Raw genomic sequence first — 17,940 nt, 5'->3', positions numbered from 1 at the left:
TGCGGCTATCGAATTTGAGTGATCGGGTATGTTAATTATTTTAAAATGAATGGATTTCTAATTAATGATGGGAGAATTGTGTGAGAAATGGAATTTGAAAAAGAAATGCACATGAACTATGACCTGGAAAGAAAATAAGATTCCCGGCCTCGACATCTCTGTAATACGAGGTGAAATTGAAGGCTTGGTTGGTCAAATTTCGAAATCAGTGGTGTCACCATCGGGTTACAAAACACACAAACTGTTTTTTTTTCGATCGACAAATCGTTCAGAATTTGACTCATGTATGGCCTGCATAACCCTAGATGTAACTGATTTAGTTTCACATTCTTGTACCCAAATTTCAGTTTGTTAATATGTAAATTAATAGATATGATTTTCTCCACTTTAAAATATACATGTTTTTGTAGGAAACCTGAGCGGCATTCATTTCGAGCATATGCTGCTGTCCTTTATATTGATCCAAGGATGAGAATCTTCATCCATAACCACAAGGTTCAAACAAAACGGTTATCTTGTTGCCTTTACAAGCCTAGGTAAGCGTTATTAATGTTTAAGATTCTGCATATTAGATGAGACTGAACATAGCTGGAACATATGAGTATATTTATATATAACCTGAGCTGGTTTTAGATATGCTGCACTGGAAATTCCACCACTGGAAATTAGCCCAGTGTGCACTGTGCAGGCAGAGCTTCATTATCTGTTGTAAACTATATTCAGACACTGCCTGTCCTAATATTAAGTTAACCCTTTTGCCATCTGCAGTTTTTGTACATGTTTAAAAAAATAAATATTTTAGCCCCGAAGTTTACAGAAAAAAACCCCCAAACAATATATATGTATTTTGATAGCAGACACCCTCAAGAATTAAATAGTAGTTCCAATTTTTTATGTTACACAATATTTTGTTTATATTGCAAAAAAAAAAAAAAACAAAACAGCGGTGATCAAATACCATCAAAAGAAAGCTCTATTTGTGTGAAAAAAATGATAACCACTAAATTTGGGTACAGTATTGCATGCCCATGTAATTGCCATTTAAAGTAGCGCAGTGCCAAATGGCAAAAAATGGCCTGACATGAAGGGGGTAAAACCTTTAGAAGCTCAAGTGGTTAAAAGCTTTTAAGGGTCATCAGTTTAGAGTTACCCAGGAGTTCTGGTGCCAGAATTGTTGCTCTCAATGCGACGTGTGCAGCAATATGTAACGTGTAGCGCAGTTGACTCTTTCGTGTGTAGGTGCCCCAAACTAATTTGTACATGCTTGTATGTACCTCTTTTTTTTACTTGGCATAACATCTGTTATATATTTTACCAAACAATTGAGCAGTATATTGTGTTTTTGCGCATTAAAACTAATTAATTTTTTTTTTCTTTTAAATTGCGTTTGAATAACTGCTGCAGAAATATGCTACATAGATTATGTAACATCAACCATTTTAGTCTTCAGGGTCTCTGCTTTAAAACAAAAAAAATTAAAATATAAATATATAAAATAAATCTAATATGTTTGGGGGTGCTAAGTAGTTTTCTAGCAAAAAAGTATGATTTTTACATGTAGGAGAGAAGTGTCAGAGCAGGCCCTGTAGGCAAGAGGTGGACGAACTATGGGAGCCCGTATTCAGCTTCTTGGTCCAATGTAAAAAAGCTAGATTAGCTAGGGAATGTTTTTTTTTTTTCGATAGCTACAAAAAAAGTGCCAGCTGTCTTTTTCGTGGGTACATTGGTTTCCAGTGATTCACTCTCAAAAGCTCATCATGTGTGTTTCACGATAAACTGAGTAGTCTATATAATGTTTCTATTGAATGCACAATTGTGAACAAATTTTTTTTTTTACTTTTAGAATGTATAAGTATACATCAAATCGATTTAAAACACGGGCGGAGCAGGAGGTGAAGAAAGCAGAACATATGGCCAAAATTGGTAATGAGGGAAAGGGTGGTTGAATATATAAAGTATATGTAAAAACACAAACATACATTTTAGGGCTCATGCATACTGGGCTTAAAAAATAGTGTTTGTATACGCACCTCTGTTAGCCTGAGTGTCCAGGCAAACATATGCGTTTACACATATTAGAGGAGCATTTACGGGTAGAAAAAAAAAAAACATCACTGTTTGTCCAGGAAAGGAGCTTTTGGGCAAATAAAACTCTAAAGCTTCCTAAGGTTGCATTCACACTTGAGTGTTTTGTAGCTTGAAGCTAGAAGCTCCAAAAACGCTCAAACTTAAAAAATAAATGATGCCTGGTTGCACAGTCAGGTGTGAACAGGCACCATAGAGAACAATTAGATTTTTTAAGTTTTTGAGCGTTTTTGGAGCTTCAAGCTACAAAACGCTCAGGTGTGAATGTAGCCTAAACACTAGATGTGTTTAGCGCTTGACCGTTCATTCCATTTACCAGAATAAATTGATATTCTGGCCAAAGAAATCCATTAACGCTCAAATTCTTAACGTGCCTAACCTTGGTTTTAGACATGTTTTTTAAGCAGTTTTTCTCCTGCCAGGAAAAAAGTTCAGGGGAGCTGAGCAAATGCTCATTGTGCATGAGGCCTTACTAGAATGCAGTTTTAGTTCTAATATGGGGTGGCTGTGTTAGTCTTCTGGATTTTTCTCTTTCACCTGGTGATTTTGCCCATAAGAATTTCTCAGGACCGTATCTGTGGTGCAGCAGTGTCGTCACCCTAGGTTGCTGTCCTGATTTTGACTACAAACACTTTCCCTGCTTCTCTTCCTAACTACTTTTTGTCTGTTGATTTTTGTTTAAAGTGATATTAAACAAAAATGGTTTAATTTACAATGGCCTTCTATTTATGTGTATGGATGATGGCACTGTAATTGTTTTAATTCAAAAAAATAAATAAAAAGCAACTAAGTACCCAGCTCTTCCCCAGCCCGTCTGCAGGGAAACATAAGCAGGAGGAGCTTCTAGTTCTCTGCTGCTGATCACATGTTCCAACCCCCCCCCCCAAAAAAATCCTTTGAAATATATTATATATATATATATATATATATATATATATATATATATATAATATAAAATCAAATCTTAATTATTTTGTGGAAATAAACTGTGTGACGGACCACCTGGCAACCCTCCTGGGTGCCTTCGTCATAGAGCTCCTTCCTCACCGCTGGAACACAGGACCAAGGTATTTTAGCTGGGAATTGCACTCAAGAACTAGATGATACTAGGTTAGGTACAAACATGAACTCCATTATTGAACAGAAATATAGGTTTTTATGCACTTCAAAAATAGGGGCAGTTACCACATGAACAATAATAACAAATGGTACACATTGAGGTAACAAGGTAAAGTTGACACAAGACTAATCGCGCCAGGAGGATTAGAAGACAGAAATAATAGGTTACTTAATTACCTCAACAATGGGAGAAAGACTCAACAGTAAAAATTACACTTAACAAGCAGGAGACCCCAGCATCCGGTTGTTTTGAGCGGATAGTAGTCTTCTGTTTTGAGTCTGTCTTGGAGGGGGGTAGAAGCAGTCAATGCTGGTTTGGGCACAGAAACACTAAATTCATAACTGGGTCCTCAAGTTCTCAGAATCTGTGTGTTGTGCGGGGAGACATAGACTTGAATCTGAAGTAAAACTACTCCGAAAAGGTCCCCCAGGCACACACCTCCCAAAGAATAGAGCCCCTCAAACGCCAGAGTCCATAGTCAGTAGGTAAGAGGCTATCATGCAGTCTGCTCCAAAGACCCTGTCCCGGTTGGCTCTGTCACAACATAGTGTGGGCCGATTCCTGCCAGGCACAGGCTGTGTCCCGTTCCTCCAGTCTGTGTCTTAGAATAAGAGGGATATGAAGCAACCATTAATCTTCATGTACTATCCCACCCCCATTGTGTTTAGCTGGTCATTGGTCTTGGAGGAGAAGGAATTGAGTGGGCTGTCATTTACCACTGTGTATACACTCACATGTGTGACTTTATGGTCACATGGGCTGCTCAGATGTGATAAGAAATGCTTGACATAGAAACTCACTTAAACTGAGCATGTGCAGAGTTGTCACTACAGCTGCAAGATCCCTAGCTGAATTGGGGACATGAACAGAAGGTGGAGATAGAGAGCAGCAGGATCATCCAGGGTTTTTTTTTTTTTTTTTTTTTTTTTTTTGCCGAATACAGTGACTGAGTATGACCAGCATATATTACAGCATTTATTGATCTTTTTTTATGATTTAGGTTTAGTGACACTAACAAAAGATAGTTGTGAAACCTGATAAGCTTCTTTGAGAGCATTGAATTTCTGGCAAGCTTAACAGCCATGTTTCTGTACGTGTAGAAAATATATTTAGCCTTAAAGAAAATGAATGCTTCCATCACATCTAAAGACTTGCAAGCTGCAATATATTCAATGTTTGTTGTTGGGTTTAAAATAATTTGTTGTTGGGTTTAAAATAATTGAAATAAAAAGTTGTCTTTACTAATCATGTTAAAGCGGAACCCCAGTCCTATAACTGTTAATGTAACTATATTAATCAAAAGCCATAAAGAATATAAATCTTTGTATACCAAATACTTTTTCAAACCTACATATTACCTTGTAAGTATTAGTAGTGATAATTTATATGCATAGCCTGTGCTGTAGGAAGGGGGTTCAGTATGTTCTCCCAATGCAGGCTGCCTGCAGAAATCTAAAAGTATGATACAAGCTCAGTCATCCTGCACATGTAGAAAAGAGCAGCAGTGACTAGTCTTTTAGTACAGAAAAGTCCTTCACATAAGCAAAGCAAAGGTGTTTTGTGGTGGGCTGTTGCACAGATCTTGAATGGATATATACAAGGTATAGAAAGATTTAAGTAAGACTATTCTATAGCTTTATCAAAATGTTTACACTTTTCAGACCACAACTCTGTACATTTCCCTTGACAAGCTGTCCAGGAGGTTGCTGAAATAGTCACTACAGCAATTGGTGTCCAACAAGGGAATCCGTAACTTGGAAGTATTTCTAAAGGGAAGAATAAGACACATTTTTGCTTATAGTCAAATGATTTATTTTTTTAAATTGCTTTTTGAATTGTATGTCTTCTAATGACCTAGCTATGCAACAAAATTACTAAGAATTTTGTTTCATGCATTCAGAATAGAGTTTTGTTATAGGCATTAAATTGCAGGTAAAACATACAAAATTTTCATTTGTTTTTTAGCGGAGGAAAAAGCACGGGAAGCAGAGAGCAAAGCACGAGCTATGGAGTCTCGACTTGGAGATGACTTGTCTCGGGAATCAAGGGTAAGGCATAGAGAATACTTTGTGCAGATCTGTTTAACCCCTTGCTACCGTGGACATAAGGCTTACTTTGGTGGCATGGGCTTTTAAACAGACTATCATTTACTGAAACTAGAGAGTGCACAATCTGGTGCAGCTCTTCATAGAAACCAGTAAGCTTCCAGTTTTTTTTTTTTTTTTTCTTTTCCAAAGCTTTGTATTACCAAACCCAAAACCTGCATTCAATATATCTGGTCTCCCACAGTACACAGAACATGGAAATGCAATTATTTTATCAGCAGTATATCGTATGCTTGTGACTTGTATCGGTGTCCAGCTGCGCACTTAGTAATCTTGTAGGAGGAGTTTTCATTCTCCCCCGATTGTCCTATGAGGCTGCATAACCCCTGACAGTGCTGATTGGCCCTGTGCTGATCACATGCACCATCCCCCCAAAAAATAACTCTAGCAATACAAACCAAACTGAGCATGTGCAGCTTGCCCCCAAAGCTCTGTTCTATCAGCAGATGGATTGGGAAAAGTAGAAGAAGGGGAAGAGCAGAAAAGACAGGATCAAACATCCGTTTTACACAATGCAGAGATTAACCCCTTAGGTTCCACAGTCAGTATAACAAGCATGCTTTACTGCATATACAGACTGATTCTACTGTTGTAGATGTAAGCATACATATGTAGCGTATGAAGTAGGTCTTTATATGTATGCTTACATTTATAGTTGTAAGTTTACATCGGTCAAACACACTGTTGGCTTTCAGGTGAAAGTGCTTCCACACCCCCTTGAAGGTGACGGATATAAACACAGTGTAATATGTCACTTCCGGCACAGCAAGGTCATTCCCCTTCTGCTGTGGCTGGTGATGTTGCTGATCAAGCACAGATTGGGCTCCATGTGTGACAGAGGTCTAAAAGACCCCTCATGCATATACATACTGTCCCCTAGGTGATAGCAATAAAGTTGTTAAAATCATCAATATAACACACAACGCTGCCCTCTACTGGTGGACATTAGGCATTCCATATAATAAAATATATAGATGTAAATGATTAAATACAATTTCCACTCTAACCATATGAATAAACAAAATTACATAAGAATATAACTTATGCTTAGTGTCCAAACACGTCTCTACTGGACTGTAATAAATATTAGTAAAGTTTTAAAATCAAAGTGCTTTGTGCACTCCACTCTCCAAAAGATGGTGTCATTATCACAGTGCGGTGCTCCCCTCCTTTGCTTCCCCACTCACCAATAGTTGACTCTACTGCAGGGCAATAGAAGTCAATATGTGCTTTAGTTGCAAGTATTCTGTGGCTGTGCTCTACTCTTCTCAATTCTCCAACGCTTCTCCACTTCAGTGGTGTACTCCGCAAGGTATACAGAAATGATATCATAATACCGCTTTATTGAATCATTAAAAATAATAAAATATCACTCACAATGTGAGTAATAAAATCAAGCCGAAAAACACATCCAAAGCATTTTTTAAAGCCCCCTGCCCCCGTGTACAAGCACAAATGTAAACTCGTAGAGGTGTGCAAGTACCAACTAATATGGCGGTTGTCACATATTAGTATCCCCTCCATATTGAATGAAATTCAATGCTTTGGCGGCTTTAGCAATTTTAAACTGAATCTTACTAAAACTGAGGCCCTGAATCTTTCTCTGCCACCGCCCACTCTCTCCATGCTTAGACAGAATTTTCACTTTTAAATGGCAATCCAAGGCAATCACATATTTGGGTACAACAATCTCTGCCTATTTACCAGACCACTATGCTCTCAATTTTAGTTCACTCCTTACCAAAATACATAGGTCATTGGAGACATGGAGAGAACTTCCTGTACCTTGGTTCGGACGTATGAATATTTTGAAGATGAACATTTTGCCTTAGCTGCTACAGTGGAAATCGAAAGTTTGGGCACCCCAGGTAAAAATTTGTAATAATGTGCATAAAGAAGCCAAGGAAAGATGGAAAAATCTCCAAAAGGCATCAAATTACAGATTAGACATTCTTATAATATGTCAACAAAAGTTAGATTTTATTTCCATCATTTACACTTTCAAAATAACAGAAAACAAAAAAATGGCATCTGCAAAAGTTTGGGCACCCTGCAGAATTTATAGCATGCACTGCCCCCTTTGCCAAGCTGAGACCTGCCAGTGTCATGGATTGTTCTCAGTCATCGTCTGGGAAGACCAGGTGATGTCAGTCTCAAAGGTTTTAAATGCCCAGACTCATCTGACCTTGCCCCAACAATCAGCACCATGGGTTCTTCTAAGCAGTTGTCTAGAAAACTGAAACTGAAAATAGTTGACGCTCACAAAGATGGAGAAGGCTATAAGAAGATAGCAAAGCATTTTCAAATGTCAATATCCTCTGTTCGGAATGTAATTAAGAAATGGCAGTCATCAGGAACAGTGTAAGTTAAAGCAAGATCTGGAAGACCAAGAAAAATATCAGACAGAACAGCTCGCAGGATTGTGAGAAAAACAATTCAAAACCCACGTTTGACTGCACGATCCCTCCAGAAAGATCTGGCAGACAATGGAGTTGTGGTACACTATTCCACTATAAAGAGATACTTGTACAAATATGGTCTTCCAAATATGGAAGAGTCATCAGAAGAAAACCTCTTCTACGTCCTCACCCCAAAAATCATCGTTTGAACTTTGCAAATGAACATATAGACAAGCCTGATGCATTTTGGAAACAAGTTCTGTGGACTGATGAGGTTACAATTGAACTTTTTGGCCGGAATGAGCAAAGGTACGTTTGGAGAAGAAGGGGCACAGAATTTAATGAAAAGAACCTCTGTCCAACTGTTAAGCATGGGGTTGGATCAATCATGCTTTGGGGTTGTGTTGCAGCCAGTGGCACAGGGAACATCACACGAGTAGAAGGAAAAATGGATTCAATAAAATTTCAGCAAATTTTGGATGGTAACTTGATGCCATCTGTGAAAAAGCTGAAGTTAAAGAGAGGATGGCTTCTACAAATGGATAATGATCCTAAACACACCTCGAAATCCACGGGGGATTACATCAAGAGGCGTAAACTGAAGGTTTTGCCATGGCCTTCACAATCTCCTGACCTCAACATAATTGAAAATCTATGGATAGACCTTAAAAGAGCAGTGCGTGACAGACAGCCCAGAAATCTCAAAGAACTGGAAGACTTTTGTAAGGAAGAATGGGCAAAGATACCTCAAACAAGAATTGAAAGACTCTTGGCTGGCTACAAAAAGCGTTTACAAGCTGTGATACTTGCCAAAGGGGGCAGTACAAGATATTAACTCTGCAGGGTGCCCAAACTTTTGCAGACACCATTTTTTTGTTTTCTGTTATTTTGAAAGTGTAAATGATGGAGATAAAATCTACCTTTTGTTGACATATTATAAGAATGTCTAATCTGTAATTTGATGCCTTTTGGAGATTTTTCCATCTTTCCTTGGCTTCTTTATGCACATTAATACAAATTTTTAGCTGAAGTGCCCAAACTTTCGATCCCCACTGTATACCTATTCCAAACCATACCAATTCTATTACCTTCTGCTTTCTTTCGCACTCTCACAATCCAATTTATCTGGCACCCACATCACTACAGATTGAAACATAAACTGTTGTGCCATCCTAAATCTGGGGGGGGGGGGTGCCGATCTTCCAGATTTCGAAATTTATCACGCCTCTGCATTATTAGCCCATTTATTAGAATTGTTCCCCCGTCTGTTTACCAAGGCTTCTGTCGTCGTCTAACAAGATCTCTCCCCGGTGGATCTACTAGCACTGCCTTAGGGCTGCTCCAGCTCTTATTGCGCTTTCCCCCTTGACAGAAGCTGTGCTCAGGATTTGGTATCTTCGACGTGGATGTTATTTGCTGTCTTTGGATCCTAGTCCACTTACTCCCCTTTTTGACAACCCCAAGATTCCTAATAGTAAACACACCCTTGTGTATGGCTCCTATGACAGATCCTCTTGGCCATTTGCATCCAGTTTTGTTAATCCCTCCACGGACTCCTTTGTGAATGCTATTGCCCATCTACCATCTTCTTTCAATTGGTTGAAGAAGATCCACCTGTCGACATACTGTAAATTCCTTAATTCGTCCGGAAATATACATAGGTCCCTGTTGGCTTTTGAACTTATGTGCCGCCTTTCAGAATTACCTGGCCATGTCCTCTCTAAAGTTTATAAATGAATAATCGCCCAACCACATAATTCTCTACCTACGTATTCTATCGTATGGGCAGAGGAGATCTCCCCTAGTGAATGGCAGAGGGCATTTATTTTCACACACAAATCTTCTGTATCTAATTATATACAGGAAAAAATTATAAAGTGCTCTCTAGATGGTACCGGGATCTTGTTTTCATTCGTCGCATCTTTCCCTCCACTTCAGATGTTTGTTGGCACTGTCTCAGGGAGAGAGGAATGTATTTATATGTATGGTGGGACTGTGATCTCATCAGCCCGCTTTGGTCTAAGATTTTTTAAATATATTTTGAAATGTTGATGACTCCCTCAGTCCATCTCGCAAAATCGCGTTATCCATACTACCTAGATCCATGAAATCATGAAAAACTAATCGTTTACGGTTTTTCCTTTCCTCAGCATGCCAACTTATTTCCAGATTTTGGAAAACTACAACTAGTCCTTCCCTATCTCTCTGGGTAGATATTTTGAATTATACTATGTTAATGGAAGAAATGCAGGCAGCAGAAATGGATTTGCGGGTGAAATTTAATTTGCGGGTGAAATTTAATTCTTTATGGTTCGTTTGGATCCGTTATTCCACCTCTGAGAATTTACGGAATAAACTTTAATCATTCCCACGGTTTTGGTTTCCCCTTAGCTATTGGGTAAAAGGAATTGAATTGGTAGAACTCATGCCAGCTTCCCTCTGTCCCTTTGTACCCCTGTACCCTTTTCTGCCTATGCTATTTTTATCTTTCTTTGAGCATTTCCCTGTTTAGCCTCACTTTCTTTCTTTCCTTAATTATATTGTTTTATCTCTTTTCCTTTTCTCTCTCTGGCCTATTTAAAAGTTATTTGGATTAACTGTCTGTAGATATGTTTTTGACATCCTTCTTGCTTACTGTGATACTGGATGGACTTGCTCTTCACGTTTATTATGTATGTCTATTTACATTTTGTATGTCTATTTACATCCGCCAACAACATCCTGTTCTTTCAGTAATGTAATGGCCATATTGACATTAGTATTCTTTGTGTCCTCTTACGCATTTCACTTTTTCTTCATGCTTTTGTAGAAGTGAAAGAAAACCTTTAATAAAAATATATTCAATCTAAAATGGCGGTTGTGTTACACATATTAGGTACTGCCGTGCATGCCTTTTTTCAGGTTTGTAGCCTTTCAAAGAAGGTTTTCAGCCTTATTCTTGATGTACTGATCGATCTCTTGTTTATTGCTCCATAGAGGCTCATGCTTTGGTGCATCCCAAATGAAATTTACATCCTTTTTTTCCCCACAAATAGATCTTTTTTTCGGTGGTATTTGCCTGTGTGTTTTTAATTTTTTTCTGCTTTAAACAAAAAAAGACCTACAATTTTGAGGGAAAAAAAACAATATTTTTTACTTTTTGCTATTAAACATGTCCAGTAAAAAATGTTATAAATCAAATTTTGGCCCAAATGTATTGTGCTATATGTCTTTTCTAAAGATCCCAATACATGTAAATGAATTGGTTTAAATAAAAGTTATAGCGTTTACAAATGGCGGTATATATACTGAAATTTTTTAATTCTTTATTTTTTTTTTTACTAGTAATGGCAGCGATCAGCAACTTATAGCAGGACTGGGCGTTACTGACATCCCCAGTGACACCAATACAGTGATCAGTGCTAATAAAAAGCACTGGCACTGTATTAATGGCACTGGGCAGGAAGGGGTTAACATGTGGAGCGATCAAAGGGTTAACTGTGTGCTGTTTCACTACTTTGGCTGTGTGTGTGCTTCACTGCTAAAATAAGCAAAAGTGAACAAGCGCAACTTAATACAACTTGATGCAGATTTGGATGAAACAGATAAAATAATATGGAGCTGCTAGCATAAAAGGTATACCTCTGCACCTCAGTAATAAATAAAATCTAAAAAATGCAGTGCTGAAATTATGATTGTGATAATGACCATCAAATGCAAACAGAATGTTCGAATGGATTATCCCTTCATAAAGCAAAAACTTGAAAGTCCTGTTGATGTAAAGTTTTCCAATATTGCAGAGGTCAAAGTGATGTGATATACTTCTGGCTACTCCGTGAGGTGATAGTACAATTATGCACTTACCAGAAGTGCATACAAACTGAGCGTTGTATGTAAATCCGTGGAGATTTCAGGGTCTGGTCACCGGAATGGCGTCATCTAGAGCTGCAGCAGACTCCCAGGCTTTATGAAGGGATAATCCATTCGAACATTCTGTTTGCATTTGATGGTCATTATCACAATCATAATTTCAGCACTGCATTTTTTACACTGCTTTGTATGGCTCTGCTATGCAGAGCCATATAAAGCAGTGTGCAGGAGCTGACAGGGGAGAGATCTGTGTTTATACACAGTTCTCTCCCCCGTCAGAGATACTTGGCGATGACCGACCGGGACCCAGTGATTGACAGCCGAGGTTGCGAATGGTGGTGTGGGTAAGGCGCGTGTGCGCCCCCTAACTTCAAAATCCCTCTATATAGAGTTTGTGCACCTGTGCCACCCTGTAGGAGTATTTCCGCTATAGGGCGGCGTGGAACTGGTTAAAGTCTTGCTGCCATCACCATAGGCCTTCAGGTGGTGGCAGTAAAAGACTTAGCAAGCCTTGCCCAGTAACGCAATGGTTTTAAATTGTCTAAGATGATAAATGTTTAGGTATTATTATATGTCTTCTGTTGCTAATAATAGTAAAACCTCCTGGTCTGTATATTTTTCTTCCTTCCAGGCTGCTCTAAGACAAGTGCAGAATGCTGCAATTACAATCCGTCGGGAGGCAGATGTCAAGAAACGAATTAAGGAAGCTAAGCAAAGGTAATTATAGAAAATAACACAGTAGGATGGTTATTTGGTCCAAATAATACACACATAATTGAGTTATTAAATTAATATGCTTTTTCCAGTTGAGACTTAAATTGTTGCAAAAATCAGAACAAGGTAAAAAAAAGATAAAATTAACCATTTGCTGACCGTGCTATAGCTGAATGGCGGCTACAGTGCGGTCGTCCAGTCCTGGGAGGGCGGCTTTTGACGTCCTCCCTGCCTCCTGCGTGGCCGCTGTGGCACATACCCCATGCTCTCTGTGTTCGCCAATCACAGCGGCCCTTTACATCGTGATCAGCTGTGTCACTGGACACAGTTGCCTCTTATCTGCAGTACTTTCCACACGCTGTCACAGCGAGAGGAGAGCCGGCATTGTGAAAGGGGACATCTACACTGATAATCGGGGCACTGATTATCAGTGCTGCTAGCCAGTGGCCATTAGTGCTGCCAGTCAGTGCCTCCTACAGTGTCCATCAGTGCTGCCAGTCAATGCAGCCTCATCAGCGCACATCGGTGAAGGAAAAAAACTACCTGTTTGCTAAATTTTTTAGTAAACAAAAACATCTTTTTTTTTTTCCTTCTAAATTTCTGCCTTTTTTTTTTAGTTTGTTTAGCAAAAAATAAAAACCCAGTTAAATACCATCAAAAGAAAGCTGTATTTGTGTGAAAAAAATGAATGATAAAAAATTTCCTATGGGTAGTGTTGCATGACTGTACAGTTATCATTCAAAGTGTGACAGTGCTGAAAGCTGACAATTGGCCTGGGCAGGAATGGTGTAAAAGTGGCAAGTGGTTAATAGAAAAACACAAAATAAATAAAATTGGGTCAGTTCCCTTAAGTTGAACTGTTATTTGTTTTTTTATTACATGCTAATATTTTAGTATTAATAATTTTTTAGAAAGTATTTATTTCTTATTCATTGAGGGACACAGGAAGTCCTAAACCTTTGTGTTGTACTGCCTCTGTTCTGCCGCGAGACATGGGCTCTCCCAGGGTGTGAAATCTAAGTACCAGTTGGTCTTCAAGTGAGCTCCTGATGGTGAAGATGGGCCAGAAATCCTACTGGTCCCTGGAAGGGGGTAACAGGTACAGGAGGGCTACAGTGCAGAGACAGCAGACCTGAGTATGTTCAGGATTAAGCGACGGGCCTTGGCAGGGGGCAGGTAGAGAGTAGTCAGGGTCAGCAACAAAGAAGGCAGAAGACCAGGCAGGCATTTGAGATCAGCAACAGGCTTTGGTATTTAAGCTGTTGCTAACTGGTAACTGGTTTGAAGACACATCACCAACCACTGGAGCTTAAATACACTTTTGGTCGGACTTACCAAGCATCATTTCAGGGTTTTGGCAAGGAATCTGAGTACTGACAGGAATTCTTTAAGTCCTGGCACAGATTGTGGAAGTGCCATGACAGCCACAGTGTCATTTGTATTTATATATTACAAGTGGATAGTAATCCCCTTACCTATTTTTTATACTGCACATTTTGTATCCATATATATATGGTTTTTATGCACCACGACTGCAGAAAATGAACACTAGAAGGAACACTAGCACTGTGGAAACCCAAAAACACATATAGCCAAACAGCTGCAGGTAGTAGTAGACAATTGTAAATATTGACTCTGAGGTAATGATTAAAAGAAAAGTTCAACTTTTGGAACATGTTGTACGCGGCTGCATCATTCATTCACAGTTTCCTGTGAATTACTTCAACTACAAATACCGTCAGCTTGTAGTTCTGACTGGACTGTGGGGTAGCTGATGAGCAGCCTCATAGTTCATTCACAAGCCCTGCAGCTTGTAAACTGTCAGCCAGTGTGAGGGTACAGACTGAAAGCTGCAGGGCTTGTCTGCAGGAGTCTGGCATTGCACCACTGATCAGGGACACAATACTTTCCAGGCTACGTAGGAAAAATATAAATGCACATTTTTTTTTGCAAAAATATGTGCATTTAATATTTTCTTTTCACAAAAAAGGTGATTCTTTAACCACTTGCCCTCCAGTGGATTTACCCCCCTTCATGACCAGGCCATTTTTTGCGTTATGGCGCTGCGTTACTTTAACTGACAATTTTTTGTGCTATAAAAAAAAAAAGACCGACCGTTTTGAGAAAAAAAACTATATTTTGGACTTTTTGCTATTAAACGTGTCCAGTAAATGAAATTTAAAAAAATCAAAAATGGTTTATGTGAAAGCTATGGCGGTATATATACTGGGATTTTTTTTTTTTTTTACTAGTAATGGTGGCGCTCAGTGACTAATAGCGGGGCTGCGGCGGGCATTCTGACACTGGGGGGAACTGACTTGGTGTCATTGACATCCCCAGTGACACCAATACAGCGATCATGCTGGGGAAAAAAAAAAAAGCACTGACACTGTACTAATGGCACTGGGCGATCAAAGGGTTAACTGTGTGCTGGGTATGTTTTACTATGGGGCGGTATCTGTGTGCTTCACTGTAAGCACACTGCTTTCGATGGCTGTGCAATGCACAGGATATCCTGTGAAAATACAGTACGCTTTAACACTCTGAAATGCATGTCAACGGATGTCAGTGTGCGACTAAAAGCCTCTGCTAATGTGAGCTTTGGCCGCAAGGTGCTTCAAGCTGTCATGTGAGAGTTTTGGGTCTGTTGACCCTGGTTTCATTGTGGGCCTGTTTGCAGTCGTTTGCTATATTGTTGCCCACCCCTCAATTTATAGCTTGGGGGTGCCCCACGGTCTACACAACCTGTGTTCTGCACTGTATGATTAAGTTAATGGAACTTTTGACTTGCCTGTAAATTTAGTATCTTGGTGTACAGTACATTGCACTGGTCCCTCCCCTCCTTTCTCAGTTTCTCTTCATTGCTTGCTGCAAAACCCATGAAGTGGGTGGTGTTATATTAGGGTGCACTGGGGGGTGTTCCCAACAAAGCTTATGCTAGTGTTCATTCATCTGAAGGTAGCGGCATACAACCCATGGTCTATGACTACACATCCTGTGTCCTGTAATATACTCCAAGATGTGGAATTAACAGTGACAGTAACAGTGAGTGAAAACTCCTATTATTTCTGGCTTAAAGTCCCCACATGTATGCAGCCTTAAAAGGGTGAAGGAGATTTGGAGCATGAATCAAATAAAACTGTACAAAAACAATCTAGAATTATTCAGATCTTAAACATTACTCTCGCAGTATATTTAAAAGTTCTGCAAATATTCCCTCTAACTAATGACTTTTGTTCTTAAGCTTCATCATGATTATATATTCTGCTGCTTCATAAAAGTCCACACTGCTGTCTTGGTAACAGATGATAAAAACTATTCTTGGCATTACACATGACTACTCTTGGCTCTGCTAAATTGTCTAATGTTTTCTGGTGTAGATTTTCATTGTTCGGTCAAATACAATCTGCCTAGCTACTAAGATTTTCTATTCCTTCCATTCCATTTTTTTTTTTCCGTTAGTCCTTGTTTCTGTTGGTATTTAGACTACTGCAGTACATATGCTGTGCTTGTGATGCAGTTAACCAATAAGATCCACTGTTTTCTGCAGTTAACCAATACAATAGCATTTATTGAGCAGTACCCTTTCCCCTACAGGTTGTTTTTAGTAAGTATACCATTCCTTCTACAAGGATAAAAAAAAATGTGCTCTTCAAATTGGCTTTGGCTAGTGCTTTTACCAATTCTTATCTTTTTTTTCTTTCCACAAAATTATGGAATAATGTTCCTTATTGCCATATTTTCTCTATGTGGGAAATACAAGCCCATATTTTCGCTCACAAGGTAGTAATCCACTGTATAATCCAGTATTCAACAGAAGTTCAAACTATCACCTGGATTCAGTTAGGACATGGTTAGGTTGGATGTTTGTAGGGATTTGGTAACACCCTTGCTCTGATACATAGTGCAGCTGATCACTTAAAGCAGTATTAAACCAAAAGCAAAACATTTTATTATATTGCAGCTTACCAATTTTTAGATGTGATGGCTGTTTAGTTTTCTTTTTTTAGGCTTTCTTTCCTTTATTTTCACCTGGTGATCTGGACAGTAAGTTTATTATTTTCAACAGAACAAGCTATCCTGGACATGTATCCGTTAAGAGGGATGATACAAAACATTTACCATTGACAGGGGTGCAGACAGTGATCAGCATTTATTTATTCATGTAATACCTTTTATCCAAAAGATAAATTGTTGGTGTAACTGCAGTGTGAGCTGGAATCTGCCTTCAATTTGTTAATGTATCTAAACCTGCTAGTGCATCTAACACTTCCCTGCCCCCAGGCTGACAATGCTGCTGTCCAGAGGTGACCCCTGTACTCCTTCATCCAGAGTGGAGGCACTCTAATACAGGTGTTACTGACCAAATCGCCAGGTGAAAACGGGGGAAAAAAAAGAAAATGCAGCCACCACATTTAATGATTGGTAAGCTGCAATATAATAAATTTTTGGTTTTGGGTTTAATACCACTATCTGAATTAAAGGACAAGCTCACCTTTTGAAAAAAAATAATAAATGCACGTTGTTTTTTTTTTTTTTTTTGCAGGTAAGGTTTTTGCATGTTTTTTTTATGCAGCCTGCAGAGCATTGCACCAGCTATCAGCAGATCGCAGGTGCAATCCCAGGCTCTTGCAGACTCTCAGCATAGCTGTCTACCCATGCGAAGTATGGCAGTTACCTGACAGCAGGAAGCTGGATGGACTGCGAGAGTGCTCACCAGCACCCTTGCAGTTCATTGAGAAGCCACAGCTGCAATGGCCGATGGTACTTGTAGGCATTCTTTCACAGGAAACTGTAAGTGAATGACACAGCCGTGTTGGCGGAGCCCCGCTTAAGCATGTTATTTTCAAATTTTGACAGCAGGCACGAGCAGAAGGTCCGCCCCCCCCACTCACAGTGAGGTGAGTTTAGAGGGGAAAGGCTGCAGAGGCTGGAATATGTAACATGTTCCGCCCTAAAACCAGGTGGAACATGTAATATGTTCTGAAGGGAAACTTATCCTTTAAACTTTGTGGATAGTAGTTTCACGATTGGTCTTGTAATGTAATTTGTTTCTTCTTATCAATGTGTATTTCAGAGATATAGTTGTATATTTTATGCTATTACTTGTATATTTTATCCTGTAGGGCCCTAAAAGAACCCAAGGAGCTGAACTTTATATTTGGTGTGAATATTGAACAGCGGGAGTTGGATGGCATGTTTGTGTACAACTGCAGTCGGTTAATTAAAATGTATGAGAAAGTTGGCCCTCAGCTGGAGGGAGGAGCGTAAGTACCAACCAACGTTTTTCATTTGAAAGGAAGTTACACTTCTGAATTACCACACCTTTGGGTTAATCCACAAGCTTGCTGGTCTCTTAACACACCACAGTAGATTTAGCCAACAGTAATAAACGTGATATCAACAATTCTGCTCATAGAGTCTGCAATCTCAGATTCCCCAGCAGCTGGCTGTGCAGATGAATTCTAAAGTCTCAGTTCAGCTCAGTAAGTAGATCATGTTGGTGCCTTATATATTATATATACAGTATTTTATTATGTATTTGTGATCCCTATATATATATAAATGCTCATTTTTTTGTTTTTGCAGGTAAGGTTTTTGCAGGTTTTTTTTGTAAGGCGCCTCTAGAGCATTGCACCAGCGATCAGCAGATATCGCAGGTGCAATC

General features: G+C 39.2%; 1 protein-coding gene across 3 annotated transcripts in view; it reads left to right on the top strand.

Moving 5' to 3' along the window:
- Positions 1–17,940, top strand: part of MORC2 (MORC family CW-type zinc finger 2) — a 122,791-nt gene that overhangs the window by 59,274 nt on the left and 45,577 nt on the right. For all 3 annotated transcript variants that reach the window (XM_089652202.1, XM_089652201.1, XM_089652200.1), the window contains exons 10-14: positions 411–536; positions 1,844–1,923; positions 5,171–5,253; positions 12,190–12,275; positions 17,399–17,539. In XM_089652202.1, coding sequence (XP_089508328.1) covers positions 411–536; positions 1,844–1,923; positions 5,171–5,253; positions 12,190–12,275; positions 17,399–17,539 — 516 coding nt within the window. The remainder of the gene's footprint in view (positions 1–410; positions 537–1,843; positions 1,924–5,170; positions 5,254–12,189; positions 12,276–17,398; positions 17,540–17,940) is intronic.

This window comes from Staurois parvus, unplaced genomic scaffold (genome assembly GCF_062004578.1).
Source record: "Staurois parvus isolate SC_StPar_1 unplaced genomic scaffold, SC_StPar_1.0 ptg000673l, whole genome shotgun sequence".
NCBI classification, from domain to species: domain Eukaryota; kingdom Metazoa; phylum Chordata; class Amphibia; order Anura; family Ranidae; genus Staurois; species Staurois parvus.
This window is presented reverse-complemented; position numbering and strand designations above follow the sequence as displayed.